Consider the following 27279-nt stretch of genomic DNA (forward strand, 5'->3'; position numbering starts at 1 on the left):
TAAACGCCAGGTTCGTTATGAGTTCAGGAAGCCGCTCAACAAACTTTAGTATATATCCAAACTCCTGTTATTTAAACAATAAAAGGGGAGCTGGTGAAAAAATTCTAGCAGACCGCAGTGGTGCTGGGCGGGGACAGACCGACCTCATTCATGGCTTTCTCTGTGCAGAGCGAAAGGGTTTACGTTTTCCCTCTGCTTCCTCTCTCCCACACCCCCCCGCCTCGTTTTAATTTTGGGATGGATTAAGACAAGCCTGGAGTCGGAAGAACTCCTCCCACCCGACTGCACCGGGAAGGAACCACTTTTGCTCCCGTAAGTACGCGGATACCCACGCTGCCCGGAAAAAAAAAAAAAAAAAAAAAAGGATTTCTTCATTGAGAAAAAAAGCTCAGCCGCCTTGAGCTCCGGCGCCAGCACATGTGATAACGCACCCGACATCCGCGCCCGGGAGGGGAGCGGGGCGGACTCTTCTGTTAGGGGAATTTATTCCATTATTGTTATTATTTCTATTATTTCATAATTTGTTATTATATTAAAATTAATGAGTTAACTTCTTAGCCCCAACCGCAAGGGAAATCCTCCGAGGGCTGGACCTGCCGGAGCTCAGGCAGCGGCGAGAACCGCGGTCAGCATCACACTGGTGCACACGAGTGCACACCGGTGCAAAGGGCCCGGACTCCGCGGGCTGCCCCCAGAGTCCCCCCGGCACATCTCGGCGGGACTGCGGAAGGACGTCTCACCTTGTTTACCCCGAGCGCGGCCGGCGGCGGGGGGAGGCGGCGGGTGCCCGGGGCGGGGCGGGCGGCCGGGGCGGGGCGCGGCGCGGTGGGCGGTGGGGCCGGGCCGGGCCGGGCCGGGGCGGGCGGCGGCGGCGGGGCAGTTAGCCTGCGCGCTGGGCACCGTGCGGGCGTGCGGCGGCCGGCAGCGAGGCACGGAGGCAGCCAGCGTCCCCGCCACGTAAGTAGCTACTAATACGCCGGGGAGAAACGGTGCCTTGCTGAAGGGGAGCGGCGCGGCCATCCCTTTCCTTCCCCTTACCCTACCCCTGGAAAAGAAAAAAAAAAAAAAAAAGACTGAAACAAAATCTGCTCCCTGATTTTTTTTTTTTTTTTAAACGATTCCCATTTATTCCCTATCTACAGCCTTTCACTTTTTGCCGCTGCAGTCCCTGCAGTGAGAAGTCAGCCCCCCTTCTCGCCGTGCTGGTTTTTCTTTTCTTTGTGCGTGAACTACATTAAAAAGCTGCGAAGAAAACGAGCCTCCAAACAAAAATTCTGCTGTGCGATGGAAACGTGAAAGCGTTCCCCTTCCCTCGCCCGTGGTTGCACTTTTTGTTCTTCTATCGAGGCGGCCGCGGTAACAGCAGCACGTTTCTTTTCGCCGGCGCGCAGCAGTGCGCGCTGCCCCGCGTTCCGCCGCTGTCCTCCGTGCCTGCGCGGCTGCCGCCAGTGTGCGGCCCCATCCGCTGGGGCGGCCCCGCCGAGCCTCCCGCCGCGCGGAGCGCTCTTTTGTCGGCCCGGCCTCTGCCTGCTCCAAGTTAAATGCTCCCTCGCTATTTCGCGGGGCATTCTCGGAGCGCCCCGGGCGCCAGCGGCGAGGCTCACACGCCATCTACAGCCCGGCCGCGGCAGCGCGGCTCTGCCTCGCTGTAGGAGAGAAACGACGGTCCCCGCTGCGCGCAGCGCGTTTCCTAACCTTTTGTTTTCGCCCGCGCTGCGCGTCCCGTGGGAGCGGCGGCCGCCGAGGCCCGGCCGCGCCGCTCCGCGCCGCCGCTGCTCCCTCACCTCGGGCGCCGCTGCCGTGCCGCGCCGTTCCGCACCGCTCCGCGCCCGGTCGCCGGCGGGAACAAAGGGCCGCGGGCTGAGCGCTCTCTCCCTGTGCCCAGGACGCGGCGCTGAGGCTGGTCGCCCGCCGCCGCCGCGCTCCCGCCCCCCCCGCCACACAAAGGCAGCCGCAGCTGGACGGGCGAGGGACCGCGCTCCACGCCAGGGCTCCGGTGCAGCGTCTCGGCTGGTCTTCTCCATACTCATGAACATACAAAGGTCAACCCCTATCACGATAGCACGATATGGGAGACCGCGGAATAAAACCCAGGATTTTGAGGAGCTCTCGTCCATACGGTCCATCGAGCCAAGCCAGAGTTTTAGCCCGAATCTAGGCTCGCCGAGCCCGCCGGAGACCCCGAACTTGTCGCATTGCGTTTCTTGCATCGGGAAATACTTATTGTTGGAGCCTCTCGAGGGAGACCACGTTTTTCGAGCCGTACATCTGCACAGTGGCGAAGAGCTGGTTTGCAAGGTAATACCTCTCCTCCTTGTTCTCCCCTGGGTCAACCTGCTGTCGCGGGTTGGTTTCCTGTGTCTTGCAGGAGGGCCAAGCACGGTCCTGTAGCTCAATTATTAAACAGTTGAGAAACAAAAGGCAGGCAGACAGGATTAAAGGCGCATCCTGTAACTTTTCCCTCTCTCTAGACAATGGCCACGTTAAAGCCGTGGCTCGGAGCCAGTTCTGCCTCTTACCCGGGGGGTACTGTTCTGGAAAGAGACGTGCTTTAAGTAGGTCTTAACGTGAGTTCAGGTCAGGAGAAAGCCTCATCTTCCCCACTCTCGCTTTTCAAAATGGAGTAGGGAATCCCCAGCTAATTTTAAGGTGTTGGGACCTGCTGGCTTCCTTGATTTTTCCTGTCCCTTGTTCTGTGAGTTGAAGTACAGAAAATGATGGAGAAACCAGGGGAGATTGCCATCAGCTTTGTCTTAAAAGTGATTTAAAATAAAGCCACATTGAATTAATCAGCCTGAGCTCCCTCACGGTGGAGGTTGTTTGCAAACAGCATCCTCCCCCATTGCACAACTGAACAAGAATAAAACCCGCACACCTACGGTTTTTAGAAGAGCAGACAAAATAGCTATCCCACTCGTTGTAGCCTGCCTGCTTTTCGTTGCTTCCTCACAATTTGCTTCTACAATTAAAAGGTAAACCGTGGGAAAAAGAAACCCACATGCGTACATGTCTGTGGAGGGATGTTTTTCTCTTTTTGGGCTGAGGGAATATTTTTCCTTTGTTCCTAAACTGCGGTTCTCATTGTCTGTAGTGAGCCAGACTTATGCCCAGCAAACCGAGGCAGTATCTAGTAGCAGTTTTTATAACTACGTAGCAAATTGCAACCTTGCAACGCATCCTGCAGTGTTTGTATTGTTTCCAAAATACAGAATCGTGCCATTTGGCTATCTTGGGCGTATTTCTAGTGTCAAACTAACTGCGAAATGGAAAAGTAGACATATTATCATTTATTTGTATTCCAGGGATTAATGATAGTATTGCTGTTTCATACTTTCTCATACTTGATTCATAAGAAGTTATGGACTAGGCTGTAGCAGGAAAGAGAAAATAATTGCTCCTGTTTGCTATTTGGAAAGATTGAAGTTCAGAGGGCAATTTAAATATGCTTACTGATTGAGTTATAAAACCTGATGCTTAGGCAACCTAGGACTTTGTGTGGTTATTTAGGGGAAAAAAGGGCCCGTGACTTTGCAAAGGACTAATGTTGCATGCTGAACTGAGTGCTTTGTTACTAAACTGAAACAGAACATGAGAATTTCTAGAATGAAAGCCCTGCTCAGTGCAGTCATACAGTGCTGCACTCTAGGACACTGGCATCTTTTCATGAAATAAACAGATCCCACAAAACTGCTGCTCTGCATGAAATTATAGGTGAACTTGCACAGCAAGTAGTGAAGCAGGGGCTATGCTCTTCTTTGTTTCCTGTTTGGTTTGCAGGATTAAGGCACTGTTTTGATAACAGTACGAACAGCATAACTGCAGCTCACAAAGAGTGGACTTTATTTTTTTTCCTTCCCTTTCAGCTGTATGTTTTTGAGCTCATCCTGACATTTGAGTAGTATCAGTTTTTCCACATGTGCGAGGCATTACTTCTAGCTGTGCTCCAAAAATATGATCTTAGTCTGAATTGCTAGTTTTTGAATATGCAGTTGTCAGTCCTGAACTCAATTTAATGTGTGTTTTAAAATGCCTGCAGTATCCTGACTACTATTTGTCAAGTAGCCTTCTGGCTAAGAGACCTGCTATCTGGTATCTTATTGAAGATGCTCTTAGATATTGCTTTCAGAAACATTGGTTTGGATAACAGACACATACTGATGATTCTCAAGATTCATTTGGCTGCACCCACTGACTGTACAGATGCTGTTATTTGCTTCAAGGCTCTGTGGCATCCAAACAATGGTAACTTCTCACTTCCACTTTCCACCAAGAACTAAATCAAACTGCAGCTTATTGGACATTTGCTGAATTAAGGCCAGGGATCTTAAAAGCTGTGGTACAAAGAACTCCTTTATAAAAAGGTATTCTGGACTGTAGCAGCATGATAGCACTTCCCATCTCCCTCCCCCGCTTTCAAACATAGGACTGGTACATATCCAGACCTACTTATTTAACATAGTCTGAGAATCACAAAATATAACTAATTTATATCAGGATTTTCTGACTAGGAGAGAATTGTGAAGAGACTTTTTTTTTTTTTCCCCATGAGGGTTTGAGCTACATAAATGTTCCTGCTTAAAATTTATTTTACAGCAGTAGCTTTGTAGACGAGACATTCACTTAACAATGTAGTAGCTATGAGTTTTGAGATCCAAATGTCAATCAGTTCTCTGGAATGAATTACAGCCCAGGGATTTGAGCAACACCCCCTCCCCACCCTGATTCTGTTTCCCTGGCGCACCGTGTCACCAGAATGCCTCAGTGCTAATCTACCCCTGTAAAAGTGTTGGATCTCCTTGGCAGTCTGCCTTTAAGGTTGTTTTTGCATGTGCTGGAGTACAGCACCACAGGTATGGGGTCAGGAGAAAAAGGTTTGTGGGGAGGGGGTGCCCCAGTTTCTTGTGGTTTGGGTCCTGTTCTGTGGAAAGAGTTTGTCAGGATTGTGGGCTGAAGCATTAAATATGACTCAGGTTTTGAAGCCTGAGGTAAATTCTGATTGAACCGTATCTCTCAAACTCAGTTTTGAAAGCTTTTTAAAGCTTCAAAGAAAGCGGGGACGTTTGCTTCTTGGAGAGGATACAAATACCAGCTATTGGAATACAAATACTACAACACAAAAAGAAGAAAAACAATTGCAGTTTAAACCAGTTGGTTAGAGACCTATACCGGTTCTTAATTTTTATGTTGGGTTAGAATGACACATGACTACCTTAAATTATTTTTACCAAAGTAACAAAACACCCAAGAGTAAGTTACATATTAATAGAATTTTATGCTGGTGGAAATGCTAGTCCTTTGTTTTGTAGTATCTCTGGAGCAGGTACAATTAAAATTAAAAACCACTCCTTTCAATATTTTGCTCATATTCTCTTTTAGCACACTGACTTCTGTTATTCTCAATGAAGTCTTTCTTCTTATTGTAATGTGGGTATTTCTCAGTTGACTCAAATACTGATTCATTCGTCATCACTAGATTATAGTAACTTTTTATATTTGGGTTTCCCAGCAGCCTTTTTAATTCTTTCAGCTCATTCATAAGATCAGTGATAATATAGTAAAGGGACACTTTGCTTTTAATGGAGTACTTGATTGAAATGCAGAGAGTTCAGGGTGGTTTTGTCTTTGCCTTTTGAAGGATGTTTGTCTGCACTCCAACAGGCAGGGCTATTTTCTGATCTTATAAACAGCCATTGTAAAACTGAGACTTTGAAAGTGAAAGTGACTTTGCCGTTTGTCAGAGATGAAAGAAAGGCAGGAAGTAAATATGAATAGCAATAGATGAGGTTTTAAACCTGAAAATCCTTAAAGCTCTCATGGGTTAATAAAAACAAGAGAGAGAGAGGCACGTGTATCAGGTGGATTTAATACAACAGCTTCTCTCAGTACAAAGCTACTGGCTGTATTCTCTATGAGTTTATTTGGATGGAAAATAGAAGATAAGCATATTTCCTTCTGTGTACTGCCTTTATAAGTTGCTGGTATTCACAGTTTAATTCAGATTACATTATAAATTTGATCAGCTATTAGCTAATGAAACTATTCTTGCCCCAAGTTTTGAAGATGAGCTTTGCCTGTCAAGGTTACGTGTGTGTTCTGTGTGGGGTTGTATAGTCTGTTTTGTCGTCAGTGCCATGAGCTTGTGACATCCTGTTTACATTGGTGCAGCTTCAGCAGCAGCATAAATTGTACTTATAAATGGTTCTGTTAACAGAATTAGATGTACTTCACTGTCCTTCATGTCTCTAACCCTGGCTTTACTGTCATTGTTCCTGCAGGTGTTTGACATTGGCTGCTACCAGGAGTTATTAGCACCATGTTTTTGTCTGCCTGCACATAAAAATATCAACCAAATTACTGAAATAATTCTTGGGGAGACAAAAGCGTATGTGTTCTTTGAAAGGAGCTATGGGGACATGCATTCGTTTGTTCGTACCTGCAAGAAGCTTAAAGAAGAGGAGGCAGCCAAACTCTTCTATCAAATAGCTTCTGCTGTTGCACACTGCCATGATGGAGGACTGGTACTGCGAGATCTCAAGCTGCGAAAGTTTATTTTCAAGGATGAGGAAAGGTAAGAGTCTCCCTTACTTTACAGGTTGCAGTGCCTGAGGTCAGATACTCAGAGTTACAGGATGCTGTGCCCTTCATTGACACCGTACTGTTCACTTGTGGTACACAAGGTGTTAGACTTTCTTTATTTTCCTCTGCACCTCATCACGGGATGGATCTACCGTTTAGCCTTCTGGCTTAGGCTTTGGAGTAAAGTTAAGTATAGAGTGCTGTTTGCATCTTTGTCTGGCCTCTGCAACTCCAACCAGAGGAGCACCCTTGTCCCTAAGGAGGGGACATCTCTTGGAGGAAGGCTCAGCATAGATGTCTGTAAGAGTTGTACCATCATAAATACTGCTAGTGTTAAAAGAGGGAAGGAGCGAAAGATCCAGTATGTTGAAGACGCTTGGGAACTGAAACGTCTCATTCCATCAAGGAGGCATGAAGAGGAAGAACAGCGCAGTGGTTAATGATGATACAAGCTGGGGAGAAGGGCTGCTTTGAGGATAGCTTCTTCCTTCCTGTGCTGGGAAGGGTCGGGAGGCTGCTTATGAGAGTATTATGTGGTCACTAATCACACTATAACTAAAACTGCCTTACTGTGTGGGTGCCTGTTTTTAGTATCAGAGCTGTTGTGGTTCTTGGGGAACTACTTTTTCCATTTTGTATCTCCACCCTGCGTGCTCTCCTCTCAGTGCTCAACTATTTGGGGAAGGAGAATGGGAAGACAGGGAAAAAATAATGCTGATTGCTCTAGATATGCTATTGAGGTACTGTTTCTGAAGATGAGCCATAGCTATACTGTTGCACCTCTGGAAACGTTGTCTCTCTTTCCTTGTGGTTTCCAGTTTTCATCATGTTACATCATATATTCACTTGCAACTTCCACATGAAGCAGTAGAGCAATGAACACTGTTAAAATTAATGTCAGGCTTTCACAGAGGGATTACATTGGAAGATGACCATTAGGAACAAAAAAAAGACAAGTAAATGGGGGCAGAGCCTGCCTTTGTTGCTTTTTCATGTCTTGGTAGTGGATGGGGAATATTTTTCCCCTTTTAGTTAAATCCTATAGATTGTCTGAAAGCTTATTCAAACTGTTGCAGAGCGAAATGGATGTTCTGGAGAGCTTTGTTAAAAATAACGCAATTCCATTTGTGGCTGTTTGGGGAGTTTATAAGCAACAGCTGGGGCATGTAAGTTTTCTACAGGCCCAGTAGGTCTGCGATCTGAGAATTAGAAAAAAGCAATACACAATTTAGTCAGGAAAGAGAAGTTCCTGGCCTTAAAATAAAAATTATAACCATCTATCCTGTTTAAATATCCTGTACTTAAATTTTACTACAAGCTCAGTTTTTCAAAATAAACTTTGCCTTTTAATCTCTCTACAAACTGAAAAGAAAGACATATTTTCACTTCTTAATTCAGTTCAGGCAATTCTCAGAAAAAGAACATAGCTATTCCTTATTTTTCTACCACGGCCCCAATATATATGATTAGACATTCCTCCTTCCAAATAAAAAAAAAAAAGTGAAATGAAACTAGCTTAGTGTCCATTCAGAGAGAAATGCAAAGCAGATAGATGTAAACTGCATTTTCACAACTTCTACTCTGAGTTTAATAATTAAACACCATTATAGCACCCTTGATGTAGATAAGAAGGAAAATTGTACAAAATAGTTGAGGAAGGGATTGTTTTCTGTTGTAGCTGATAACGTCATAACATTAAAATAGATTTTTTTTTTTCCTGGGGATGTAAATAAACTTGTGTGGTTTTGTATGAAGGACTTGGAGAAGCCCCAGGGCTCACTGTCACTTTCTGCTGGAAGTGAAGGCAGCATGAGCCCCGAGCAGCGTGGCGGGCGCAGACATGGGCCCGTGCTGAGCACTTTTGAACTCCTACCCTGCTGCTTACTAAGAACTGAATGCGAGACCAGGCACAGGGCCAAATCCTTTAGCCACCCAAGAAGAGTGGTGCATACTATAATACCAGTGTTTGCTTTTATGAATGTTTCTAATGTAACCGTAATCTGCAAAATCACACAGTTACTCACTTTTGAACAGTGTCTTCTAATTATACAATAATTCACTTGAAAGGTCAAATACAACTTGCTGGTTATTTTTAAGATAATCATAATACCATTTTCTTCTGGATGTAATGTTGATTTGTAAGTAGAGAGGTATTGTAATCCCTCCTCTGCTAAATAAACAGAGATGAAATGGTGTGAGATAGAAATAGAACCAAACAGCGACTGTCTTTTTTCACATACTCCAATCATCAGACTGTTTTCAGTCATCACTTCCAATCTGGTGCTGTATTGAAGCTGAAGAATCTTTGTGGTCCTTGTGGTCTTAGGGAGGTGTTTGTGTACTGTTTGCAACCCCTCTAACCTGGTGTTTCCATGAGTCTGTGGGTGCTGTCACCCGCATGCTGAGCAGGCTGCCTTTCAGAATGTCCCGTCAGCAGCAGAGCCTGGGAGACGGGTGCTCTGTGGTACTGGTAATGAACCAAGGAAGAAGAAAAGAGATGAAAATGATATTTTGAGAAATGCGTGTGAACTTTGCTGTTGCGTGTCGCCTGTTCTTCAGTGGAGCTCTTTCTCAGTAGTTCTTTCCCTAACTATTTCTTCAAGTCTGTTTTTGTGCAGTTCACCTTTAGTACCTACGGCTTTTAAACTTTCTCTTCTTGAAGGTTCTCACAGCTTTTATTTTGGTAGAAGAAAAGATGGGAAATCCAGTGTGCAGGCAGTACAGGAATGGAAAACTCACTTCTTTTATTTTTTTAGTAAGATACTTGTCTGCTCTCAGGTGAGAGCTGCCAGACTGGAGGAGCCAGAGAGAATGTGAAGGATGTATGGAAGCAGTTCCATCCGTTTAAAAAAGAAAATCAATTAAAGCGTTTCATAGTACATACTCCTTCCATTGATCCTAGTGATATCCTGGTAGTTCAATATGAAATCAGATCTCCTGGAGTTTTGCAGGCAGCATTGAAACTATTTCCTCCACATTCCCATTATCTAAATTACAGCTGGAATTTGCAAAATTTCAAGCTCCCGATCTAGCAGCAGTCATGAGTGCTCTTTGCTCCTCTTGATGTCATTGCTAAGAATACATGTTATTTGGATGCTGCAAATTCCAGGGATGGGATGTCTGTAATGAACTGAGAAGTAAGAAGGTGAAAAAAAGTTAAGTTGGAGGCTGGTAGTGCTGAGCGTTTTGTGGGCATCCTAATTTTTCTAGCGATGTTCTATTGATGTGCTAAATCGAAGGTAGACTGTGCTGATCTGTTATGTCTTACTATGCACATGTGTAAATAAATCAGCACTTGAAATGTAAAATTCCACAGCATAGAAAACAACAAAACCAATTTGTTTCAAGATACTTTATCTATAGCTTGTTTTAATCCTGAACTGCAGAAAATTTGAAGATAAGGTAAATTGCATCCCATGAAAATTGTGTGTGCTGTTGCCAAGCACCTTAGGTTGGATTGTTTATTTATTTATTTTTTCTTTTCTCCATTTTGTTTACAACAAGGTTGAGGGATTGTGCTTTTTGGGATGCATGTGTGTATCTGTAGTCTTTTAGTATGGAAATTTCAGAGTTGAGCTTCTTAAACCTGCAGCTGAACTTGATGAAGCAGGACTTCTAAGACATTACGGCATGGCTGGAAATGTTTTGTAAGACTAGGTTAGCAAGCAGCAGCACATCCATTAAATGAGGCCAGTGACTTTCAGAACACTGAAAATATGGAAAACAGCGCTGACTTGTCATGCTGGGTCTCACCAGACTTTCTAAAGTACCTAGAAGCTTCTTAAATATTTTTAAAAAAAATGGGTCTTTAAACTTTTAAATAAAACTTGAATCCAAACCAGTGAAGATGAGCTAAGATAAAACATGCGGTTTTGAATGTTTTCTGCTTCCATCCATGTTGGTAATTTTTTCTTTTCCTGCTTATTAAACCAGGTCTGTGTTCATGTTGCAGGGCCCTTGCTTTTGATGATTTTTTGCTGTGTTCATGTCATGGTATTTACAGTTTTCCTCGTACAGCCTGTCATCATAGTAGGCCCTTGGGCAGAGTGACTGTGCCCTTCTCCTAGCTGGTGTCCCATGAGGATGTGCAGAATGGCCAGGGCTTTTTGAGTTGTGTTAAAAATAGCACTACACACAGTATATAGCTAATGAAGCACTTCATCAGTCCGATATGTAGCAGATGTTTTGAGAAGGAACCACCTCAAATATCTCAGAATTAAAACAACTGTTTCTCTGTTGGTTGTTCCAATGGTTTTCTTAATATAAGACCATTTCTGCTGTCAGAGAATTATTAATTTCTTTAGTGCGTTTTTAAGCCTTTAATTATATTAAAGTATTAGCTGTCGTAGTATTTGAAGCTTAAAAACCTTTTGTATTCATCATACTTGTTGAAGGGAAAATTAAAATAATTTTGGTATTTACATATTGTAATTTTCCTGTGTTCTTTGTGTAAATATGAGAAATGGTAGGCAGGTGGGATTTAATAAAAATAAACAGAATTTGATACTTTTTGCTCTGCACCAGGGGAATGCAGACAGTACAGTACACTAATTTAGAAAGCCTGTGTTAGCATAACATATTTATTTGATGCTCTTCACATTTTTTTATATTCTGTTTTTACTCTAGAATTACTCAGCTTTGAGTGGATGATGCTTTAAGGTGACCTAGTTAGGTAGTTTGAATCCTAGTGATACAAACCTGATCCCACGAAAAATACAGAATGTATGTAGCATATACTTTTTCCAAGGAGACTTTTCATTTTCTTATACTTAGTGGTAATTTTCCTCCCCAGCGTTTGTCAAATTGTAATGCAGTCAGTTGCTTTTTCCCTGTGGTGCTAGAACTTGCTGTTTTATTTACAATTCAATAGAGAACAGATAAGTTAATGCTTTTCCTAAGTCCTAGAAAGAGAGTCCTAATGTGGAAGAAAATTAAACAAAATGGGAGTTCTCTTTAAATACCAGAAGATTTAGAAATAAAACCAATCTCTGCTTGTTTTGTCATTTGAGCACTTTGCATTACCCTGAATGTGGTCACAGGATCAAAGAGCATAATTTCTTCAGTGGTGGAGAATCATAGGTCAAATTTCAACCCAGAAATTACTGTTATATTGCATCTTCCTAGAATATGGGGAGGAAAGAGAATTTCTTCACAGACAGCAAATCTCTGCTGTCAGACCGGATAGAGAATGAAGCAGTTGCACAACTGTTCTCTGCAGAAGGGTTCGTGCTCCCTTTTGCCTTTATGCGATTTGATTACAAAGGCTCTGTTTTCTCCCAGTGTTCCTGGGAGAAAAAAGTTTTGGGTTTGTCGGGTATGCAGTACCCTTCCCAGGGGGGTGCAGGAGGCTCTCTGCAGATGTTGAACATCATGCCAGCCCTGTCAAGTGCTTAAATCTCCTCCCAAGGGCGTGGATAGTCACAAAGGTCAAGGGCTGTGCCTAAGGTCATGAATGAAAGCAAAAACCAGGGAAAAGTGGGCTGCTGGCTGGCCCTGGGTTGAGGATCAGAGCTCTAATGGACCTTGAGTCAACTCCAGGGCCCTTCAGTGAGACCATGAGTGGTGAGAGCCTTTGCTGTAGCACCCAGCTTAGGAGTTTGTAGCAGGTTTTGCCTTCAGACTGTGCTCTCCTAGATATTTGGCTCATAGTTGGACATGTATCTTTTCTTCTTCACTCTTCCTTCAGTCTTTGCCCTTTGTAGCCTCAAGCACTAGCTCTGCTGAAGGGTGGTGTGAAGGTGCAGCCTTGCGCAATGCTTGGAGCAGGACTGGGGCCCTGCTTAGGGACCTGCCTTTAGTCTATGCTGTCCCCATGTCCTTTCCACCATCCCTGGCCATGCTGTGTGACTTTTTGGTAGCTGCCTCTGGCTGAACACCATGTTATATGTTGGTGGTTGTGCCAGATGTGTTTGGCATGTTTGGGTGCCTGTTGCAAGATGCCTGTCATGGGACTGATTTGTCCAATGATAAGTGCTATGCAGCCCTTGGAAATAGATGTCTCTTAAGACATATTACATTAAGAGTTCAACACCTAGTTGTTTTGAAGACTTAAAAACCTCCATCCATGGACTCAGTGCAAAATAGTCCACGTTGACTTTTGAGCAGAGACTGAAGGCATCTGCGTTAGGGGTGAGGAGGAGGGGTAGGCAGCTCAGCTAGTGGTGGCTGTAGTGAACTGTCATGGTGAAATTCTTATGCAGCTTTTTCTTCTAATTGTCCTTATTATCACACCATGAGATTATACTTCAGGCTTGGGAGAGAGAGGAAAGGTGGATATTGTAAACAGGAACCAACCTGGGGGATATTCACTCTTAAGCACTTGCTTTTTGGTAGATGTATATTGCTTGGAGACAGGTTTACAGACATCTAAGCAAAAGGTTTCCAGTGGGTTTGTGAAATAATGGCCCTGCTTTATCTTGGAGGTGCTGTGTACCCACTGCAGGCTCAGCAAGTGTAGGGCTTTTTTCACAACATGCAGTTATGTTAACAAAATAAGATTTTGATCTCCTTTCTCTGTGGAGTTTCACCATGCACTGTATGAAAAGACCTAGAAGAGATGGTGAACACAGCATACAGTTGACAGCAGAGCTTTTTAAAACTCTGACCTTCAGTGTGATCCAAAAAGATAAAAGTGAAGGAGCTGCTGTGAGACAGATGCTTATGGAAAAAATGGGCTTCTTGCAGTTTTGAAAATGAGCCTGTCTGTGGAAGGGTCTGCATGGGATTTCAAAGCTGTGACCCCAGCACACACATAGCTACCTACGTTTTGGGGAATGTGTTGTCTCCTTAGGCAATGAGGGCATGGAAGAAACCAAGTATATGGCATACAGGACAGGCTGTTCCCAGCAATCCTATTGGAGTGTTGTGGGGCACTTGGGGACCCAGCCCTTCCTGGAAATGTGCAAGGGGGTGGTCTTGGAGCATTTTTTTTTTACAGTGGATGTCTGTAGGGAAAAAAAAAACAAACAACTAGCTTCAAACAGGTTAAAAGCCCTAAGTTGCTGGGTCTTGCATGTCAGCAAGGGGTTGCGGGGCAGGGTTGAGTGTGCTGGTAAGCATCCCTTTAGAGGAAGGGTGGGAGATAATGTAATTTTTAGAGGCTTCCTCATTCTGCGGAAGTACCAGTGAGGGAATCTTCCCATAGGAAAAAGGTTCATCCTGTAAACCTGTACTGCTTGCAAGTCCCAGTTGTCTTTCGAAACATATCCTTGAGCCTGTTTCATTATGCAAGAGACTGTTTGTCTAACAACCTTTGTGCAGGTTTTTTTGTTGTTTTTTTTTCCCCCCCTCAAGTTGTGTAGGATGTTGTGTGGTGAACTCCCAGGCTGTGCACTGTTATGCACTGGAAGGGATCTTATGGTGAAAGGAGCAGGATTTAAATTGATAGCATAACATTTCCCCTCTGATCCTGTGAGCCTCACTGGCCCTGGAGGAGATGGGGTAGTTCTGAGTTCAGAATGAGTCTTTGCACCAAGCTGCAAATCATCTGCATAGAGTTTCATTAGCTGCTTTCCCCCTCTCAGTGTCTCTGTGACAGCAGCCTACTTCTGCATTATTTAGGAGAGATTTCTTTAGTTAAAAAAATCAATTAGCAAAAGATAACTGTTTCCAGTGTCGAGCTTCCCTTTTATTTTTTTTTCCCTCCTTGTGACTCTTTCCCTCTTGTGGCATGATTGCATTCATACTCATCTCTTCTTTATGATGGGGTACTAGCAACTGACCTTGATTAAATGACCTGTAAATTATTGGCCACATAGGAGCAATCCCTGATCTACTGGGCAGTTGATGGCTTGAATGTCTCTACCTAGAGAAAGGCTTTCCTGGCCTCAGTCAGAGTAATGCTGAAATATGAGATTGTATTGCTTGGGTGCCTTCATTTTTCTCATATGTAGGGGAGAATATTGTGAGGCACCTCTTCCCTTTAGAATTTGCCATTTTATATTTACCTGCTGTCATATTAATAAAATGGCAATTCAGATGGTGATGACAGTTGTTTTCTGGTCTCTGGAGACATGAGGTTGCTATATATAATCTGTAAATCCAGATCATCTAATTTTGACCCGGCCTGAATAGCAAGTGGATGGTGTACCTGGAGTGTTCATAGCAGGATGGCTCCTTCTATCTTCTCCCAAAGCAGCTGATCTGGCTGTTGTCTGGGGGATAATACTGTACTAGAATTGTGGGTCTGGTCTGCAGGTAGTGTTCCCAAAATTATAACTTTGCTCAGCTGTGGTTCAGGTGTTACTTCATATACAAATGGCTTCAGGGACAGACTAGGAGCAACTGCTTTCATTGATTCAGGCATGGGCTCTTTTACTACTGACTGTTCACTGCAGTGGAGATATTTTCCTCTGAAACCCTTGGACATCCAGTCAGTGTTTCTGCTTTAAATGTTCCAGATATTTTTTTCTCCTGCTTTATGAGCTTAGAGCCCTCTGAATAATTCCACTCATTTTGATATGGAAATTGTGTTTACTTTTGGAGAGCAAGTGTGAATGCTGGGTTCTTACAGCCCTGGCTTCGTTGTCAAAAGGCAAGATAGTAATTTGCCACTAGCCCCTGAGCTCTGCAGGGAAGAATAATGCGAATCACACTGAAAAAAGTGTGGGATGTGCAACAAAGCCAGCTGCCAGAGATGGGTGCTAACTCAGGAGGTTGCATTGAAGAATCTTCTGGAAAACATTTAATTGATTAGGTTTTGTTACATTACTGAAGAGCAAAGTCTGAATGCAGTCAAGTAATGAATGGCATATTGATAAGAAATTCAGAGTGGTATTGTTTTTCATGGGTTTCCCTGACGGTTTCTATGGGGACAAAGACGCATTTCCCGTCTGAGTGCTGCTGCTGCCCTCTGATTGCACTTCTGTGGTTTCATTCACTAGTAATGGGAAAGCATTCATAGGCAGAATAGCTTCCCCTTTTTAAATAGCCATGATTCAGGGTTGTGTTTTTTTTTAATGCATTAGACTAATGCAGTGTTTTATCAATGATCTGATAGATGCATAATGCTCTTTTTCCAAGTGCTTATTCAGGATCTGCATTAAAACTTGAAATTATGTACTGTAATTACGTAAGCCTTGACAAAAGTCTTTGTTGCCCTACAGTATGTGTACAAAGTGATTCTCATCCGGCTTTGGCAGTAGCTTACATTTGAACTTTAGGGATTAATTTTGTTGCAACCATTTGAATGGCCGAACTCAAATGCTGATGCTTTTAGAAAACTTTTTTTCTCTTGTGGGGGTCCTTCAGTTGACTGATGTGAGCTCATTATTTAGAGAATGAGAGTTTTTTTAGAAATGTGACTTTAAAAAAAAAAAGAAAATGATCTGTCGTTTTTCTGCTCTGTGATGGGAAGCACTTCAAAGCTGATTGTGATTTCACATCTCAGTGTTTGGTTTTCAGTCTGTCCCTTGCCTGCCAAGTGTTGAATTTAGGTTTGTCCAGTTGTTCTGCAATTGGACGCACTCCCCACCCTTTGCTGTGGAGGTTCTGTGTTCTCAGATACTACTTGCAATTTTGAGGGTCTGTTTGTTGTTTTTGGCTTTAATTCTTTTTCCTGGATATTTGATTTCAGTGCTCCCTCTGAGAGACAGTACGTTAGGAGGGAGATTGCTTCTCATCCAGGGTGTCTCTGCACTTCTGTATATTTAGATTTCCCTCTCCCCCTCCTAATCCCGCTGCCCCCCAGAAATAAAAAAAAAAAAAAAGCAGCTCTCTGGCTTGCAGAAAACAGAGCTCATTCAGACAATGCTTGAAATGTGGAGGAAGGGAAGGCCAGCCAGAGCTGGAAGCTTTCTCACAGAGATGGGATGCTGTGCACTGGGAAATAGAAATAGCAACTCCTAAGCCAGGCTGTTCCTTTTTGATTGCCTGAAAAAAATGTGAAATGACTGTGAGATTTGTCATTTACACCTGTGTATTACCTAGTTGTAGTCTGATTACAGATTTTGTTCTGCATGTGAAGCTGAGGTACATAAGCCTTGGGTCACTGGTGCCAGCAGGTGGGGGGATCTGCCAGCCCTGGTGCTGGCTGGCAGTGAGGGGTGCCGGCAGAGTCGTGCCAGGGCCCTTGGCAACAAAACCTCTTCAGCGCTTTTGTGCCCCGGGTGTGCTGAGCGGGCAAGCCGCTGTGACGGTGAGCCATTCCCTTATCCTGCTCCCTCCTTGCTGTAAGGATGGAAAACCTGCGCTGTCACCTTTCACAGAGACACCCAGCCTTAGGAATGAAAACGGGAAAATCCGAGTTGCTTCTGGTCGTAGCTGGGAGGGGGAGAAATTCATGCTGAGGCTGCGTGCGCAGCAGTGTGTGTGTGAGAGATGCAGCTCCTGCAGTTTGCCAGGGAGACAAGTACCTGTGCAGAGTGGTGTGTCCAGTGCTCTGCTGGAGCACCGTCCTGTTGCAAAGGAGCCGTTTCCTCGCTTGTACTTTATACACGAGGGCGTCTCTGAAGGTTTTGGGGCTGGCAAGGAGGGAGAAGGAGGACTGAAGGCTGTGTTTTTGTTTAATTTGGGACCTTTTGTTTCCTCAAAGCCTGTCAGCTCAGCGGGATGAAAAACCTGGTTTGAGTGTTTGCTTCATTTGGTCACAGCTTATGGAGGAGCAGGCAGATAAGGGCCAGCTGTTGTTCCATTTGCTTACTTAAACAAAACCTGCTCTAGCATGCGTGGAGGGCTGCAGGTTGCAACACTTTGCAAGAAAGCAAAACAGGGACAAGGCTTTTGTATGCTACTTCTGGTTTATTATCAAGAAATGTTTTCTCCTGTTGGGGAAAAGATTTTTTTTTTTTACACATTTTGCAGTCTGTTCTTTGTTGGTTTTGTACTGCATCTGTTGTAGAAAATAAAAGTTTAGGGAATTCCAATAATTTTCTGTAGCGTAAAAGCCTGTCAGTGAACTGTTTCTCTAAATTCTTTGGCAACTCAGAGAAATGTAAAATAGGATGGGAAAGTAAACAATGTTTCCCTATGCTATTGACACTGGGATGGCAGGGAGAGCCTGTGTGGAGGTGAATTCCCTCCTGTAAGTTGTTTATAAATAGCATGCTCTCCCCTGCTCCCTGTGTGTGTGTTCTGCTTCTGTTAGCAGGAGTGAGTTGATGCTTTCCTGTCTGGCAGCTTAGTGACTTAATGCACATTTGGGTAGCTGGCCTCACTGTTTTATTGCTACACATACTTTTCTATGGAAAACCTGAGGTGGGCAATGCAAATGAAATCACAACTCATGTCCCTGCCTTCCCTTTCATTTCCTCCTCTCTGCCTTCCTTGGGGTGTTGGTTTTTGTTTGTTTGTTTTTTTTTTCTCTTGGCGTTTGTCCTTGCTGCTCGTCCTGTGCTGTGCAGGTGCAGGAAGATGTCGAAGCTGACCATCGTGAAAGAACTCTTCTCTGGTCAGTCTCCTGTTTTGGACCCTCTGTGGCAGTTATGGAGGGGAATTAGTGTGGTCTTGATAATTGTAGTTTAGTTTCTCCTTTTAACCAGCTTCCTGTGCAAGGTAGTCCTGCTATAAAGTATTGTTTGAGTGATAATGAGGGGGCTGTTCATTGCCAGGAGAAGTGCCATTAAGCTGGCAATAGGTAATTAATCAGGAAGCAGGTGTGTTGCGCAAACTCCATCCGCAATGGAAGAGAAAACACTAGTCTATTTAAGGAGAAAAGGAGCTGCCTTGACACCCTCTGCTTGGGAGCCAGGTATTCTGAATTCTGTATTTATGACTTCCTGATTTGAGGCACATTGCCAAAGGGGCTCTTTGCTAGTGAATGTCTCTAGCTGTTGAAATGATCCGAGTGCCATTATAAGAGTTTACAGCACAGTTACCTCTGGAGTACTCCATGGGGTAAAATGCTCTTCTGTTGGTTCAAAGAAGATAGCGCTGAGCTGCCCTGAAACCAAGTCTAAGCCAAAGGTGGCTCAACTGTCTTTTGCAGCTTAAGTCCTAGAAATGTTGTTTTCAGTAAACATTCAAGAAACAGGGCTCTCCTTGTCTGCTTTAATGCCTGTTAAATGATGGGCTTCAGTCGAGAAATGCGAGCTCTGCTCTCTGGGTTGAAGTTCAGTCCCTGCCTGTGAATGTCTGTGGTATGGGAACATGGCCATGGCACAGGGCTGAGAGTGGTCATACAGACCAGTGAGGCTGAGGGATGAGGACAGTAATACTCAAAGTTGAGTTGTGATCCTGAATTGTTGAATGAAAGCCTGCACCGCTGCTAGGTTACTCTTCCATCCAGATGCACTGTTGCATTGTAGTGATTCTGCTCTCAAAGCCAACCATTGCTGGCAAAAAAAAAAAAAAAACAAAAACCTGCATAGTTTATAGATGCTAGCAGTGAAAACTAAAAGGAAAGAAGGGTTATGTTCATCTAGTGCTATGACAAGCAAGTTGGGCATCATTTTTTTCTGCTTCTGTGTGACATCCATAAGAGAAAAAAATTCTCTTGCAAAGATAAATACTGCAGCACAATGACAAGTTCACAGTGCTTTGCAGGCAGGATGAGTTTGCAATCTAGATAAGGCATCCCTGTCATTTTTCCATAAGCCCTTTGGTGGCCTCTCTGTTCCTTACAACATGAGGAGCTTCTCTGGTTCAGCTGGGTATATCAGCTTGCTGTAAATCTCAGCATTCGGCTCACCTGATTTCCCTTTGCCCAAAGATCTGTTCAGGAAGACTGAAGACTCTTAAAATTGCTCTTTCTTAATGCTGGAATGAAGAAAAATGTTAGTTGATCAGAGGGATGATCTAGGGTCGGAGTGACAATTTTATTCCTGTTGAACATTGTGGAATTACAGTTGCAAGTAACTGCTCACCAGTGTGAATGTGTCAAAATAAAGTTGTCTAGTAGGGCTAGAGTTGTATTTGGGCATGGGTCCTACACAGGTATATTGGAGTACAGCCAACACAGAAAAAAAAAATTGAGTATTATGTCTTCTTTTGGAAATCATGTCTATGTAAAATTTACTGAACACATGAATATGACAATTCATTTTATCTTTAAGACCTTACCAATGCGTTTAAGGACATAACTGTGTTTGAGATCTTATAGCTGTGTGCGGGGCAATATTCCCTTTGTCTCTAATATCTTTAACCAGTGTAGAAGAGACAGCACAATTATCTGTGACAAGTGCCGTGAGTGAATTTTTACACTGATGCATTTCTGCAGTTGTTGAATTTTGTAGAGTATTATTATTATAACCATGTAATTGTAATAGCTTGGAATTTGTGTTTTGATGTTTGCTTACCTTGATGGTTTTTGTTGTTTCTTTGTGTTTGTTTTTGTTTGTTTGTTTGTTTTTGTTTTGTTTTGTTTGTTGTTTTTGTTTTGTTTTGTTTTTTTCCCTGCAGGACTAGAGTGAAATTGGAAAGCCTAGAAGATGCTTATATTTTAAGAGGAAATGATGACTCTCTCTCTGATAAGCACGGATGCCCAGCCTATGTGAGTCCAGAGATCTTGAACACAAATGGCAGCTACTCTGGCAAAGCAGCGGACGTATGGAGTCTAGGTGTCATGCTTTATACCATGCTAGTTGGACGCTATCCTTTCCATGACATTGAGCCTAGTTCCCTCTTCAGCAAGATCCGTCGTGGGCAGTTTAACATTCCAGAAACTCTATCCCCCAAGGCAAAATGCCTCATACGTAGCATACTGCGTCGGGAGCCATCAGAAAGGCTGACTTCACAGGAAATTCTGGACCATCCCTGGTTTTCTACAGATTTTAATGTATCGAATTCAGGATATGGTGCTAAGGAAGTATCAGATCAGCTGGTGCCTGATGTCAACATGGAAGAAGACTTGGACCCATTCTTTAACTGAGCACAAAGACTGGTGTTCAGAAGGTACACAACCTGGAGATGGACACATGAAGGAGCCCTTCCTGACCGTGTTAAGTCACGTCCTGCATCAGCCTAGCTTGGTAGCAAAAGACACTCAGAGGTCCTCAGATTGAGAAGGAACCTCCACAAGGAGCTAATACAACAAATGTAGCATGGGGACAGACTGGGGGGCGGGGGGAGCTTGCTATCAGGTTAGATTGATTTGGAGGAGAAAAGGCAGCATGGAGCAATTGTAGCTTCTCACCTTTTTGGAGCCAAGGAGGCTGCACGTGCCAATTCTGGTGCAGCTGTATCACTCATGTTTCTGTTCCATTAAAAATAGTGGTAACTCACGACAAATAGAAACTTCTTTGCCTCGGCTCACATCTTGGCATCGCACTGTTAGATATTTAACTTCAGCCATTATTCAGGGAAAGTACAATTGGCTAAAATTTTTTTAATCAGATGTCTAGTAATCAATGGGATTAATTTAAGAAAAAATTAGGTGCACAAAGACTGACATGAAAAGTGGGTGCTAAAAACAAACAAAATTTCAGTTCATGTCTCTTGATAGCTATTTTCAACTCATTTCTTCTAAATAAACTACTTAATATTCTTGTCAGGAAATGACATTTTAATGCTTTGTTCCCTAAAGGGGAAGTAACTGTCATTTAACAAGCTGTTCTGTTTTGTGTCAAATGGTTTGTTGCAGGAAGCTATTATAACTCGAACTTCCAGATGCATTACTGCTATAATGGGGAAAAAAAAATAAAACTATATAATTTTTTTAAAATATATGAGATACTGGCTTCCATATCTGCCATGCTGCACGTATATGACTAGAGAGGGCAGAAAGCCCTTAGTCGTGTCTTTATCTAAGAACCGATCTCTTCTTTAACTGACTGGCCCATGTGTAAATAGAGGGCTCTTTATTACTGAAGAAGAGTATTGTGTTGTTTGGTTTTTTTGTTGTTGGTTTTTTTTTTTTTTTTTTTTTTTTTAATTTTGAATTCCCCTCGACTTGGGAAAAGAACTGTTTGGGTTTGATTTTTGTTTATGTCCAGAATAAGAAATAAGAGGGTATTAATAAGCTGAACATTTATATTACAGATATTCCTCTTGAAACATACACAGTAATATGCACCTTTTGTATTGTCAAGACTTATTCTATTTATTGAAGAAAATGTCACAGTAGTGATGTATTAAGCCAGTACTTCAATTACGGGTTGACTTGGGATGACATGTTACATGCTGTAGTTAACACACTTCTTTTCTGTTCAGGTATTTCTGTCCCTAAATAACTTTTTTATTTAGCTTTTTTTTTTTTTTTTTCCTAGATGGCTTTATTTGATTTAGACTGGCAAATGTTTTTATTACTGCTTTTATATTGCTGTATGATATTGAAATCTCTTGGCATAAATATTTGTGTTTCCAGTACCTCAGTTGTTCTGATATTACTGCCTGTATATGTTTTGTGAAGTGGTCATGTTTTTTGGGTAGGTACATGTGGACTCTGTAGTATGTAAATGTTACTTGAATTTGTGCTTAATTATAGTATGTGGCATGTGCGTACAGCTACTTGGCATTTGACGTATGGATGCTATTTGCCTGCCTTGCAGGAAAGTTATGGTCCCACTGTCAAGAGGATGTTTCACAGTTCTTTATCAAGAGACAAAGCTAGCTGCAGCTGACCTGCCTTGGTTCTATTTTGGTAACTAAGAATATAAAGGAGTAATGTTTTTACACTCTGAAGATGGTGCTGTGTCAAGAAGGACCTTTTTTTTTTTTATTTTATGAGTACCTTATAGGAGGAAAGATTGGTGATGTGCATGGTGGGGTTTTACTGCCTCTGGTGCTTTGTCATGTATTTGGTTTAATGTTTTTGTCCTAATCTCTTCAATAAATAAAATTGTGCATATTTAACTAAACTTCAGTGGTGAACGGTGTTCTTACTGTGTCTGAAGTGCTGCAAGAGTTTGCTCTGTTAGGATCATTTAGCTGGGATTTTTTGTGCTGCTAATAAGCTCTTGCCAGACCTGTGAGCTGAGAAAGCTTAGCACTTACATTTACAAGGTAACACTGTAAACCTTTTCATCAAAAGTTTTACCATTGGCTATGAATGAAACTGGCTTTGTTTATTTTCTTTTGGCATGTCCCTACCGCTTAACAAGTCCATTTGCCTTTTTCAAGTAGGGTACTGAAAAGCAGTAAGAACTATGTCTTTTGGTGGTGAGAGGTTCTTGTGCTGATGAAGAGAGATACCAAAATGGAGCAAGCTGGCACATGTGCTTACCAAAGTCTTAGAGAAATGGGCATCTTGCACTTGCCCCTCAATTCCAAAAAAGATTGGTCTGAAATAGTACCTCTTAGTTTACTGTCTTTTATTTAAGGCTGGACTCTGTGTCTGTCATTCATCTTGGATAATAAAATACCTGCATGTAGTGAGATCACATAGGTGCCACATGGAGTAATAAGGTGCTTTGTGAACATGAGGCCGGATAGATGAATCCTGGTCCGTTAAGAAAAGACCATTTGTAGGGGCTTTCAGTTCGAACCAGGATGCAATCTGTTTTCAGCAGGTCTGTGGTTTCAAAGAGCCGTAGTTAGCCAGCGATCATCCCTAAAGAAACACTCCCCTGTCCCGAACTTCAAAATAAGAGTATTGCACCTAAACTGCTAGCACAGGGATTGCTGTCAGGCTGGCTAACTGTAAAGCGTTATTTAATCCTAGGTAATTCCTGGCATGTGTTGAATATTTCAGTTGGTAGGTTGAAAATTAAAATTGTTGATTATAGCACCAACCAGAAATGTTATTAGCATGTAGAAACACTTGAAGATCAGTTTTTAAATGTTCTGTATGCCTGCAGCCAGAGTTTAAATTACTTGAAACTCTTTCAAATCAAACTCCCACAGTAAATGTGCTTTATAGAAAAAAACAGATTGTAATCGCTCACAGAGAGAAGGGGATGAGGGAGCGCTGAGGGTTTCCCTCTCCCCCACTAAAACTTATGTGAATGGCTTCTGTTCTGTTTGGGTGGAAGTAGTTAGACCTTATTTTACAGCAACCTGCACGCTTGCTTTTTCACTGCCAGTAATTGTATGAAAAATGCGGCTGACTAATGATTGCTCGTTTGCAGTGAATTTTTTATTTGAGGCAAAAGCTTTCTTGGTGTTACTGTGAAGGAATCCTTTGGCAGCTGAAATCAGCTTTATAAAATGCTGAAGGGGTACCTTGTTTTTGGAGCTTTCTTCTCCCTATAGTGAAACCTGTGAGAGGGATTTGTGATTCAAACATCTGATTCCTGACTCTGCTTTATGGGCACTATTAGCAGAGTACGAGTATAGGACTGTATGCTGCAGAAATGCCTCCACAGCTTTCTCAGCACTGCTTGACTCTTGATCTGGGTAGCAACTGCAGTGGGATGCAGGATTTTGCTGAGCAGAGACTGATGGATGGGCTCAGCTGCCTCCTGGTCCTGGGGAAAGGGATGATCTCAGAAATGTGCAGAGGGAAAAGCCATGTCTACAAACAAGAACATTTCACAGAACATGAAACTATGGCAGACTTCAGGAGCACAACCCCCCAGCCCCTCTGTCTGCTCTACCCCACCCAATTAAAAATAAATAAAATTATTTTGCTGTCTATTGCAGCATTTATTTTGTCAATGTAGCACTGTGTGTGATTTCAAGCTACAGACTTTTCTTCAGGAGTACACAAACAAGTGACAATTATTCCTTTGGCACCATGATGTCATATAAATTGATCCCTTAGCCTTATTGAGGTGTGTGTTCGTTACAGGGATAAACAACTCAATTAAAAATGTATTGTCTTAGATGAACTAACCTTGGTAAACCTGTGTTTCTGGGAGAAAGAAAAAAAAAAATGCAAGCCCAATACAGCCTCAAAAACCCCAAACCACACTTTCCTGGCAGTCAGAGAGGAAGGGTATGAAATGTGATGCCAAGGAAAAATTATTGGGAAGGGGAAAAAAATAATGCTTCTCATCCTGAAATGATTATGTTGAAATTTGGAAATGTATGAGTGAGCTCTGTGACTAATATCATAATGGATACCAAAAGAATTAGTAATGATCGGTTCTTTATTCTTGAAGTTTTGTCTAAGGTTTCTGTGAAAAACTTGCTAATTTAATAAGTGACAGTATAGCTAACAATTTAACTAGCTTGTAACTTTCCTATTCTTTCAGTAGAAGCAAATGTTGAAAATTGGTAACACGATGAGACAAATTGAAATCAAAGTGTAAGTAAAGCAAGGTATAAGTGACCTGTAATGTGGTGTGATTCTACTGGAACATGATAAACTACTGAGGAAAATTTCTTTCAAAAAAAAAAAGAAAAAAAAACAACTTAGATCAGTTCTGACACTGTCTTTTGCTTTTCAGAATGTTCTTGATTCTTACATTCTCAGTACCAGTTTCCATGCCTGCATTTCTGCTTTTTTGATTTCTGAGTTAAGTCAGTCCAGGTTATTTGCTTGAAATTTTGCTCCTCTTGAGATAACTCCCCAGAGGCCTCTATATAAGTTTGAAACCCTAGGCCATATTTGGCTTGGAAAGTTTTAAGTATATTGGTGAACGTATGTAAATGTGAGGAAAAATGTATCTACAGAGATGGTAGTGTAAATCCTGATAAATTCATTTGATATTATTTATGTTGATGTAAATCAGCAGAATTATTTCTTAAGGGCCTAAATGAGACTGACTTCCGTGCCAAGAGGTGTCATTTATTCTACTTATTATTCAATTTAAGTCTGTTTTGACTCCTCAAGAAAAATGGCTCAGCACAGGAGTGGATCACATTGTGCTGGTTCTCCTGCCTCCTTCACACAACTTCCATAGCCTGCAGGGGAGAAATAAAATAATCTTGGTGTGGCAGCTTGTGGAAAGTAATAGGTTAGCTGCTGCATTTATTTCTGCTCAAGAGATTAAACTGTAGTTGCAAAGCTGGTGCTGACATCATTCCAAGCGCACAAAAAGCTGACGTCAGTTATACGGTATATTGCAAGGTGTTTATCTTCATCTGATTAGGTTAGCAAAACGCGTACTGCAGAGCCAGCACACAAAGAAGGAAACGGTGTGTTTGTCTGTGCTTCCCACTTGCCCTCTGACACCAGAGTCAGTCCTGGAAAGACTAAAACACTTCGTACTTGATAAGGCCCCTGTTAAAATCTGTGGAGCTACCATTGGGTTTGACTTTTTGCCATGTTAATCTCAGAATGCCAGTGTTAAACACACAGTGTTTGAGGTGGGTGTTGGGCAGCCCCTCCTTGCAGGGGAGTCCAGATCTGAACTTTTGTTCCTCCACAAAGCCAATCAAAGTGGCAAAGTGAGAAAGTACATTGTGACACAGCAGTGCAAATACTGATCTTCTGTGCGCTCATCTAAGTGTGTGTAATCGATCAGCAAGGAAGGCAGGAAAGCTGCTGCTGCGCTTGCCTGCTGCCCTTGCCCAATGTCCCTGCAGGATGCCCCTGCCTGCTGCCTGCAGTGTGCAGGAAGCACAGGGAGCTGCTGCAGGAGTCTGAGTTACGCTGTGTCTGCTTTCCCTCTCTGCAGCTGGAGATGTGGAGGGCAGCAACAGAAACCAGATACCTTCTTCCTCCCTGTAGCTGTGACCAAATGTACCCTCAAAACAGACATTTCCAGCTGTAACTGTAAATACCTGCAATAAGGACACCTGGGAAGAGCGTGCTTTATGGGTAAGCGAAGTTCTTCAAGGTATGAGGCAGAGCTGGACAGGTTTCTGATTCCTGCTTGTACTGAGACTGGACTCAACAACCCCCTCGTGTTGTGCAATACAAATATGTCATTAAGTATACACTTATGTTCTATGCTTATTCTTAAAAGGACAATTTCAGTGTTTGCTCTGAGTACCTGGCTTGGATATTTGCCTGTGCTTCCACAAGAGGAGTCTCATTGCTCCGTAAGCACCACTGGTCCAAACTAGTGACCTCTCATCTGATGCAACCACTCTTAGTTTCAGTCTTCTTTATTTTTCTTCCAAGTTATTTAGTTCATTGTTTCTCTCATAACAATTTATGGTTAAAATTTGATCTAATTCAGTCACTGGAAATAAGGATAAAATTTAAGCATGCATTTTATTCACAATTAGAATATTGTGAGTTGAAAAATAAGTTCCGTTTCACACGGTTTAATTTTAAAAGTTTGATGTCGGCCTGCCAGTAAAGGGGAGTTCATGCTTACTGGTTACAAACGGAAGTTTTATTACTTCATATTTTGTTGTATTCTGCTCCCTCCTATGTGTAGTCACCGTAACTGTAGAATATGTGTAATTCTAAGTGTTTGTAGTTGCTAACTAAGAGTGTTAGTTTTCACGTTAGCAAGAAATGTACCTGGTCCATGTGGACAGCCTTTAGAGTAGCTGTAAGATGGAGTGTTTCTGTGGGTAAAAATTGCAGCTCTTCTGGATACTGAGTTTCTGACAGGGTTGCAGCTGCATTAGGGTGAAAAGATTCTACTACATAGAAACCTTTTATTAGAATAAACCTTGCTTCAAAAATTACATAACATGCCTGCTCTCCTTGGTAGCTCAAATCATGGCCAATCAAATCAACATGCTCAAGATGAGTAAGTATATGCATATTTTACCAGTTGTTACTTTTTACAAACTCTGTAATTCAGTCAAAGGAACAGATCTTGGAAAAGCAGTAGCATGATTGCAACAGAGACTTTATGGCAGAGAAAGAAAAAACATCTTTTTTTTTTTTTTTTCAACATGATGAGAAATGTCGACAAATCCATTTTCTACCGTGTAGAATATTGAGTCTTTCCGCTTTCTGAGGAGCTGCTAACACGAATAACCAGTGATCTCATGTAACCTCAGGACAGCAGTGAGATTTGTCAGAAACTTAGCAATGTGCTG

The 27279-nt window shown here is 42.5% G+C and overlaps 1 protein-coding gene across 2 annotated transcripts; it reads left to right on the forward strand.

The window, feature by feature from the left end:
* The first annotated feature begins 295 nt into the window (after positions 1 to 295).
* TRIB2 (tribbles pseudokinase 2) lies at positions 296 to 22307 on the forward strand. Of its 2 annotated transcripts, none has more exons than XM_071807073.1 (4): positions 296 to 312; positions 1886 to 2298; positions 6276 to 6568; positions 19912 to 22307. In XM_071807073.1, exons 2-4 carry the CDS (start codon positions 2029 to 2031, stop codon positions 20378 to 20380), a joined length of 1032 nt encoding a protein of 343 aa, XP_071663174.1. In that variant the 5' UTR covers positions 296 to 312; positions 1886 to 2028; the 3' UTR covers positions 20381 to 22307. The 2 variants fall into 2 exon arrangements, with proteins under 2 accessions (XP_071663174.1, XP_065690956.1); XM_065834884.2 differs by lacking the exon at positions 296 to 312 and adding an exon at positions 858 to 957.
* Positions 22308 to 27279: the final 4972 nt, after the last annotated feature.

This window comes from Patagioenas fasciata, chromosome 3 (assembly GCF_037038585.1).
Source record: "Patagioenas fasciata isolate bPatFas1 chromosome 3, bPatFas1.hap1, whole genome shotgun sequence".
NCBI lineage: Eukaryota > Metazoa > Chordata > Aves > Columbiformes > Columbidae > Patagioenas > Patagioenas fasciata.

Excerpts from the sequence above, each read along its gene's own strand:
- TRIB2 (XM_071807073.1), top strand. The coding sequence starts at position 2,029 with ATGAACATACAAAGGTCAACCCCTATCACGATAGCACGATATGGGAGA. Across the intron at positions 2,299-6,275 it reads GCGAAGAGCTGGTTTGCAAG|GTGTTTGACATTGGCTGCTA; the intron begins GTAATACCTCTC and ends TTGTTCCTGCAG. Across the intron at positions 6,569-19,911 it reads ATTTTCAAGGATGAGGAAAG|GACTAGAGTGAAATTGGAAA; the intron begins GTAAGAGTCTCC and ends TTTTCCCTGCAG.